Source organism: Myotis brandtii, unplaced genomic scaffold (assembly GCF_000412655.1).
Source record: "Myotis brandtii unplaced genomic scaffold, ASM41265v1 scaffold646, whole genome shotgun sequence".
Classification (NCBI taxonomy): domain Eukaryota; kingdom Metazoa; phylum Chordata; class Mammalia; order Chiroptera; family Vespertilionidae; genus Myotis; species Myotis brandtii.
The window spans coordinates 227940-236843 of record NW_005370495.1 but is presented as its reverse complement, the minus strand read 5'-3'; the positions used below and the strand labels follow the sequence as shown (position 1 = coordinate 236843).

General features: G+C 53.1%; 1 protein-coding gene across 1 annotated transcript in view; it reads right to left on the bottom strand.

Moving 5' to 3' along the window:
* The window catches only part of ARHGEF10 (Rho guanine nucleotide exchange factor (GEF) 10), a 57005-nt gene that overhangs the window by 21937 nt on the left and 26164 nt on the right, over window positions 1-8904 (bottom strand). The window contains exons 15-18 of the mRNA XM_014528688.1: window positions 6777-6955; window positions 4183-4275; window positions 2832-3002; window positions 1310-1455 (exon numbers count right to left, since the gene is read on the bottom strand). Coding sequence (XP_014384174.1) covers window positions 1310-1455; window positions 2832-3002; window positions 4183-4275; window positions 6777-6955 — 589 coding nt within the window. The remainder of the gene's footprint in view (window positions 1-1309; window positions 1456-2831; window positions 3003-4182; window positions 4276-6776; window positions 6956-8904) is intronic.

Here is an 8904-nt window from a genome sequence, read left to right as displayed (position 1 = left end):
AAGGCGCGAGACTTCCCACCCACAGGGTCCCCAGTGGGAGGCCCCGGAGCTGTGCCCCCTCCCCTCGCCGAGCCTCTGGTGCTCTCGGGAGCAGGCACCCCCCGCTGCATGACAAGGCTTCCCATCAGGTGAGCGGGAGGGCTCCGTCCACGGTCTGCCCCGGAGAGCCTGGGGGAGCGAGACAGCACAACCTCCCGAGAGGACGGGGGAGCGAGACAGGACAACCTCCCCGAGAGGATGGGGGAGCGAGACAGGACAACCTCCCCGAGAGGACGGGGGAGCGAGACAGGACAACCTCCCCGAGAGGACAGGGGAGCGAGACACAACCTCCCCGAGAGGACGGGGCAGCGAGACAGGACAACCTCCCCGAGAGGACGGGGGAGCGAGACAGGACAACCTCCCCGAGAGGACAGGGGAGCGAGACAGGACAACCTCCCCGAGAACCCGGAGAATGCACAGCCCCGCCTGGAGGCCACCGGAGCAGACGCCGAGGGTCTGGCGAGCACGGCCAATGGAAACTCCTGTGGGGAGCTCTCCTCCCAGTGCCTCCCCGGGACCAACGCTCACGGTCCTTCTTTACTCTCGGGCACAGCGTAACCCTGTTGGTAACATCAAATCACACCATAGACTTCATGACCACAATGCGTATTGAGGCCCTGGCTGGTTGCTCAATGGTTAGAGAGTCAGCCCCGCACCAAAGGGTTGCAGGTTTGATTCCTGGTCAAGGGCACGTGCCTGGGTTGAGGTTCGAGGCCTGGCCCCAGTCAGGGCACATGTAAGAGGCAACCAATTGATGTGTCTCCCTCACATCAACGTTTCTCTCTCTCTCTCCCTCCTTTCACTCTAAAAAAAAAAAATCAATGGAAAAAATATCCTCAGGTGAGGATGAACAACAACAAAAGAAAAACTTACCGCAAGCGTAGAAATTAAATTTTTACAAAATCTCATGACCCACACAGATTATTTCCTTCTTTGTCACACAAGAAGCAAACATGCAGAAAAACACAGAACACACGTACGGTCAGGGGAGAACGCCGGAGAAAGCATGTATGAAAGCGTGTGTGTGTGTGTGTGCATGTGCGTGTGTGTGTGTGTGTGCGTGTGTGTGTTTAAGGAGAAATGACCCCCGTCCGCCCTGATTTCTACCAGCGCTGCCTCGGCGGCTCCCGGGGACGCCTGGAAGGAAGCGGTTCGTGGGTGGTTCGAAGCGTGTCCCTCCCTCATGGAGGTGGCCAGGATGGATGAGAGCCCACAGGCCGCCTGTTCCGGAGCCAGGGCGGCCTGGGGGCGGGCTCGGGCCGGTCCTTACCGGGCACTGACCGTGACGCACATGAGCACGTCGGTCAGCATGAGCAGCCGCCGCTCCTTGGTCTTGAGGACTTCGCCGCGGTCGTTGTACACGGTCTCGATCACGTCGTCGGACCGGATGAGGTGCCGGCTCCCACTGCTGAGAAGCTGGACATTCACGGTCACGCTCGCCACGGCCGCCACGGTCGCGGTTAAGAAAAGGGAGAGGAGCGAGCGTCCGCGCGGTGCAGGGCAGCGCGGGGCTTCAGACCCGTCTTCGGGGGGGGGCCCACCCGTTGCCCTCAGCCAGCGCTGGGCGCTCAGAGCGCGGCTTTTCACCCTACAGCTCCCCGGACGGTTCCAGGCCCTCTCACAGCGAGAGGGACCGCATCCCTGCGACACGCTCCTGAGGCTGAGACGCGGACACGCCGGCCATGGCTCAGGGGCTGAGCATCGACCTATGAACCAGGAGGTCCCGGTTCGACTCCCGCTCAGGGCACATGCCCAGGTTGGGGGCTCGATCCCCAGTGTGGGGCGTGCAGGAGGCAGCCGGTCCATGATTCTCTCTCATCACTGATGTTTCTATTCCTCTCTCCCTCTCCCTTCCTCTCTGAAATCAGTAAAAACATGTTAAAAATGTATTACAATAAAGTACTTAGAGTTAAAATACTGAATGTCACTGTAGGATAGGAAATTAATCCTACTGACAAAAAAAAACCCAACCACGTGCTTTGGCAATAATGAATATTGCATGTAATTATTTAACACAGCTCGTACCAATCAACCTCCCCGTGTACAGCTACACGGCTCAGACTGCTGTCACGGGAAGTGCTTCTGTAAACGTGAAGCCGGCGCGTCAGCCTGACCGTTGCACGCGGAGTGCAGCCTAGTCCGTGCACGGCTGACACACACACACACATTAAACTGCACACACAGTGCTTGAGCCACGAGCGTCTAAAATAAAATACTGCCTCTGCCCGCCGGCGTGGCTCAGTGGCTGAGCGCCAACCTATGAACCAGGAGGTCCCGGTTTGAGGTTGGATTCCCGGGTGGTCAGGGCACGTGCCTGGGTTGCGGCTCCATCCCCAGTGTGGGGCGTGCAGGGGGCAGCTGATCCAGGATTCTCTCTCATCATGGACGTTTCTCTCTCTCCCTCCCCCTTCCTCTCTCTCTGAAATCAATACAAATATCTTTTAAAAATATAAAATAAAATAAAAATAAACTGCACACACAGTGCTTTAACTCTGAGCATCTAAAATCAAACCCCGCGTCTGAAAGCAGAATTCAGCGGGAAGAGCGGTTCTTCACCTTTTGGGGTCCTGGGTCCCCTTGAGGGCCCGATGAGCCCGTGCACCCCTTTTCGAGGACACCCAGACTCTGAAGCTTAGGCAGCCTCCGGTGTCGGGGGCCTGCCGGCTCCCCTCGGCTCCCAGGTCAGCGCCTGCCCGGGAGCTGCCCGGAGGCCCCGGGGGTTAGTAACAGCGGCGGAGACGGCAGTGCGGGTTAGTACGGGAAGCTCAGCGGAGGCGAGAATCTCCGTCCACCTTGTTCAGGTATCTCTCGTTTATGGCTTTCGCTAGCTGCTTCATTTCGCAGCGTTGATCTGCGTCTCGCTTTCTCTCGTTCAATTTCTCTGCTAACGTCTCCAGCTCCGTCAGCGCCATCTGGAGGGGCAGCCGGTCGGGGTGTCCACGGGGCGTGTTCCTCAGCATGTCCTTTGGGGAAACGAGCAAACGGGGGTGTGACTGCCCGTGTGGGGGCCGAGGGCCGTGGTCATCGCAGATGCCCCGCCCAGCAGCCCCATAGCCCACGCTGGCCGCAGAGGGTGACCGTGAGGTCAGCGGTCTCTAGGGAAGAATAAAAACCCGTCGGGAAGGACGCGAACCAGGTGAGTCACAACCTGACTGACGCTTCAACAGCTCCTTTCACAGAAACAAGATTAACTCACTCAGTGGCATTGCTCACGGAAAAGGTATCGTCTTGCCCGGCCAGCGTGGCTCAGTGGCTGAGCATTGACCTATGAACCAGGAAGTCACGGCTCGATTCCTGGTCAGGGCACAGGCCCCAGTTGGGGGCTTGATCCCCAGTGAGGGCGATGCAGGAGGCAGCCGATCCATGATTCTCTCTCATCATTGATGTTTCTCTCTCTCTCTCCCTCTCCCTTCCTCTCTGAAATCAATAAAGATATATTTTAACACCCACACACACAAAAACACACTCGGTCCTCGCCCCAGGTCAGGATTGAGGCACGGAGCCCCTAAAACTCAGGGGTTTCTGAGTGATGGGGAGCAGAGCCGCCCAGCGCGCCTGAGCTGAGGCCAGTGGTGGCTCCTGCGGCCGTGGCTCCAGGTGGGGCTGGCGGCCAGAGGAAGGAGCGGGGATTGGAGGCTGGACCTCCAGGGAGGGGCCTGAGGGATGAGGTGGTCCCCATTGGCCAGTGAGGCCATCCGTCCGCCTCCACAGTGGAACCGCCACGGGAACCCACAGGCAGGTCTGGAGAGGTTCGGGGTCAGGAGGGTGGTGAGCACCCGGCAGCCCCAGGCCCCTCCCGCCTGCCCCTCTCCCCGTGTGTCCATCTGGTGGCCAAGTTACAGCCTTTGTAATAAACCGCCCGCACCAGTGCCTTCCTGAGTTCCGGGAGCCCCCCTAGCCCGTTCCTGAACCTGCGGGCGCGTGGGGACCCCAGCTTGGTAGCCCAGTGGGACAGAACCGGGACCCGCTATGCACTGGGCGTCTAAAATGGACCTGAGGGCTGATGCTCGGGGGTCAGTGTCAGCTGAGCCGAACGCAGGACATAGGCTGGTGGGGGCCCCCTCGGAGGAGAGGGGCTGAGGCTACAGGGAGGACTGGTTCCAGGGGTCAGCAGGGGTCATGGGGGTGGCCGGGCCGCGGTACCTGGAGCAGCAGGATGAACTGCGGGAACCTCTGGATGGGCCTGGTCATCAGGCTGTAGAGCGTGACGCGGTCTGGACTGGACTCCTGGCTCTGCTGCGAAGAGAGGGGTCTCACTCACCTCGGGCAGCGGGACGCTAAGGCCGTCCACGCCCAGCACGCGGCCTCGGGGCAGAGTCAGGGCCACTCAAGGGCCTGCGTCTGTGTCTGCAGACACTTCCTCCACCACCTGTCCCCCTGCCCCGTCCCTCGAATCCACCTCTTGGCCCCTGGCCTACAGTGAGCGCGGCTGGCTTCTGAGTCAGAACCTTCAAGCCCTGGCCAGTGTGCAAGGGGTTAGAGCAGGGGTGGGCAAACTTTTTGACTCGAGGGCCACAATGGGTTCTTAAACGGGACCGGAGGGCCGGAACAAAAGCATGGATGGTGTGTTTGTGTGAACTAATATAAATTCAAAGTAAACATCATTACATAAAAGGGTACGGTCTTTTTTTTTTTTTGTTTTATTCATTTCAAACGGGCCTTATTCATTGCCCACGGCTGTAATAGGTACACACTATTTTAATGAATGAGTAAGTGAATGAATGAATGAATTATTGAAAAACAATGAATAAAATGCTATCTCCTCCCCTTGATTCTGTTACTCTCCTCTGTATTTGCCAGTATTAATGAAGTAGGTTTCAGAGGCTTCTCACACTCATTCTTATGGTTAAAGAATAGATTTTGAAACCTGAGGATGTACCAACTATTATTATGTGTCATAACTGTTAAAAAATATTCTTGCATGCATTCAGGTATTTCTGCAGGAAGAAAAAAAATCTATATTTCTGAAAAACAGAAACTAAACTATTCCTTGATACATGTTTTATTCCCCAGGGATTAGCAGCAGCTCTTCTCCCAGTTCCAGATTGAATATGAGAAGGAAGAAGTCCATATGCTACAGAGCCCACTGTTACAAGGGAGGCTTCATGGTGCAATGGAACTAGACTTTATGTTTGAAGCTAATGTGTTTGGGTTTGAATCCTCATTTGGTAATTTTCTTTTGACTCACTCTCAAAAGCAATACAATGGGGAAAATCTATCTAACTCAAGAATTATTGTGAGGGTTAAATGAGCTCACAGATGTGAAAATTCTTTATAAAAAATGAACCTGCAAATATGAAAGTTCTCATTTATATTCCCAAAGGAGTTGACTGTCTTTAGTATATGGCTAAGGCACATCTCCACTGGGAATGGTTAAGGAAATGCAGTAATTACTCCCAAATTGTTCCTTGTCCCTCACTGGAAATTTGTGACCTTGGTCTCCTGGGTTCCCAGCCTGGCTGGTAAAAATGGATACCTTTGTTGTTGGCTGGATCTGGTTTAAAAGAGAGAGTGTACCTCCTTCCCACTTCAGGGTTGAGCTTGTGACTTTTCTTTCTTTCCCAGGTCTAACCCTCTTGGAGAGAAATTGAAATATTAGTTCATACCTTAGAGCTGACAGTATTTGAATTTATTACTCCTGAGCTAGGTAAGGGCAGTTCTTGTAGGCTTCAGTCAGCAGTGTGTGTGTGTGTGTGTGTGTGTGTGTGTGTGTATGATTTATGCCAAGCACTTTATATAAGTTTGTTGTGTCATATTGAATAACTTAGATGGATGTAATAATTATAATTCCTTGAGGTTTGTACTTTCTTCTCTAGGAAAATATGATCTCTTTTACAATTTTGCTAAAGATCTGGCCTGCATTCAAACTATGGGCACAAACTTCCAGGTTTAAAACAGTGGTCTGTATTTTTTGCAAATAATTGTAAACGTGTGTATAGAATTTTTTTATTATGTTCTTTCAAATATTATAACATATGCTTTTCATGAACTTATTTCATCGGCTAAATACTATTATTTCCAATGGATATGTACCATAGGTTACAGGGGTGGGCAAACTTTTTGACTCGAGGGCCACAATGGGTTCTTAAACTGGACCGGAGGGCCGGAACAAAAGCATGGATGGAGTGTTTGTGTGAACTAATATAAATTCAAAGTAAACATCATTACATAAAAGGGTACGGTCTTTTTTTTTTTTTTTAGTTTTATTCATTTCAAACGGGTCGGATCCGGCCCGCGGGCCGTAGCTTGCCCACGGCTGGGTTAGAGCATCAGCCCGCACACCAAAGGGTCTCAGGTTCAGTTCCTGGTCATGGGCACGTACCTGGTCTGCAGGTTTGATCCCCAGCCCTGGTTAGGATGCGAGGGGGAGGCCACCGATAGATATGTCTCTCATCGATGTTCCTCTCTCTCTCTCTCTCTCTTTCTCTCTCTCTCTCTCCCCCTCCCCCTATCCCTTCCACTCTCTCTAAAAATCAATGGAAAAATATCCTCAGGTGAGGATTAACAACATAATAATAAAATAAATTACAAAAAATAAAAGCTACGTTACCCCTAAAAATTCATCTCTTTCTTTCTCGCACTGACCCAATGCCTAGGGCGCTGTCGGGACGAAAGCCGTTACAGTGAGCGGCATCGTACACTTGGAGGTGAGGGTGCGGAGTTTCCTTATCAAGCACCCCACGTGGAGCCTGTTATCAGAGATGTTCAAACCCAAAATGGAAGAGGAAGGCCCGTACCTTTAGGAACTCCAGGAAGGCGGGCTTCGTGGAGCAGGCCTTCTTGAGGACGGCCACGGCCGCGCTGAAGTTGTTGACGTACTCGCTGTAGGCGTCCAGCACCATGGACTTGGAGAACTGGAATCGGACACGGGACACGTGAGGAACGCAGCGGCCCTGGGCCTCCCAACCTCGATAACCCCGTCACGGCCACGCTACGCGGAACAAACTTCACTACCACCGTGTGTGACCTTTTGGGTCGATTTCTGGGGACTCTGTTCTGTTCCGTTGATCTCTATGCCTGTTCTTGTGCCAGGACCAGGCTGTTTCGAGCACAGTGCTTTGTAGTATATAACGTAATATCTGGTATTGTGAGCCCTCCTGTTTTGCTCAACTTTTTCAAGATGCTGTGGCTATTCGGGGTCTTTTTTTGGTTCCATATAAACTTTTGGAGTTTGTTCTAGATCTGAGAAATAGGCCGTTGGTATTTCAGCGGGTATTTCATTGAATCTGTAGATTGCTTTGGGTAGTGTGGACATTTTAATGATGTTGATTCTACCAATCCATGAACATGGTATACTCTTCCACTTGTGTATGTCTTCCTCTATCTCTTTTTTTCAACAGCCTGTAGTTTTCTCAGTACAGGTCTTTTACCTCCTTGGTTAAGTGTATTCCTCAGTATCTTAATATTTTTGGTGCAATGGTAAATGGGATTTAGTTTCTCTTTCTGAGAATTCATTATCGATGTATAAAAACGTCATAGATTTATGGGTGTTGATTTTGTTCCTGCTACACTGCCGAATTCATTTATTAAATCTAGTAGGTTTTTTTGGTGGAGTCTTTAGGGTTTTCTATGTACAATATCATGTCATCTGCAAATAATGAGAGTTTTACTTCCTCCTTTCCAATTTGGATGCCTTTTATTTCTTCTTCTCGTCTGATCGTTGTGGCTAGGACTTCAGTACGATGTTGAACAAGATGGTGAAAGCGGACATCCCTGTCTTGCTTCTGTTCTTGGGGGACATGGTTTTAGCTTTTGCCCACTAAGTAGGATATTTTCAAGCAAACGTGTCAGGCGTTGTTTGAACGGCGGGGTGACCTTATCCTGCGGGTCCCTGCACTCAGGCCTCCTGGCTCAGAACCGTGCAGCCTGGGCTTCTGCAAACGTCCCTGGCTGTCCACGTGCAGAGATGACATCACAGCCGCCCTTCCTTACACTCCAGCTGGCCCGTGGACCTCGCTGTCTGGTTCCACCTCCAGGACAGGGCAGCCCACGGGGCAGCACGAGGTCCCAGCTCCTGGAATGCCCTGGGCCGAGGGCCGTGCACATAGATCTGAGGTCCTATTGCCCAAGAAGCACAGAGGCTCCGGGAGGCAGAGACGATGCCTCGCTCTGTGTTTCTCTGAGTCCACATGTCCGGCCCCAGGATGGAAGCCACAGCCTCAGGGACACCCGGTGGGACCATCACTTAGAGAAGGGGCACGCTCACCTTCATCACGTTTAAAACAAAGAGGACTGTTTCTGCAAGTCGACCTTTGAACCAGGAGGTCGGGGTTCAATGCCCGGTCGGGTCGGTCAGGGCGCAGGAGCCGGCAGGATGCTCCCACACCAGCACTCATGGGAGGAGCCTCCAGCAGGGGGTGTGCAGGAGGCAGCCCGTCAATGATTCTCTCCCTCTCCCTTCCTCTCTGAAATCAATAAAAACATATCTTCTTTAAAAGGACTGTTTCCATTCAAAAGTCTGATCCAGGTAAATATTGTAGGAAGGGGCTGGAGATAAAGTGGAGGCAACGACGGAGGAAATGTCCGATGTTTCTGTTTCCATGACAATAGCTGCAGGGGCTGCACGCAGATCCCCCCCACGAGCTCGGTGCCTCCTGCTGCCCCAGAGGAAGGAGAGGTGTCACATGGCAGTCACAGCGCCCACGCAAGTCCACGGGCACGGGCCGTGCAGCTGCGCCCTTCGCCGGCGCCCTTGGTCCGCGCCATCCAGCCATCCATCGATGACGCTCTGTTACCCGCAGGCTCCTGCGCCTGAAGGGAAGCTCGTGGGTCCCAAGGCGTCGAAGTCGGGAACGGACCGAGGACAGAGGCTCAAAGGCCTGACACTACCTCGGGCTGCGGCGTCCGGGCAGCTGGCTGAGGGCC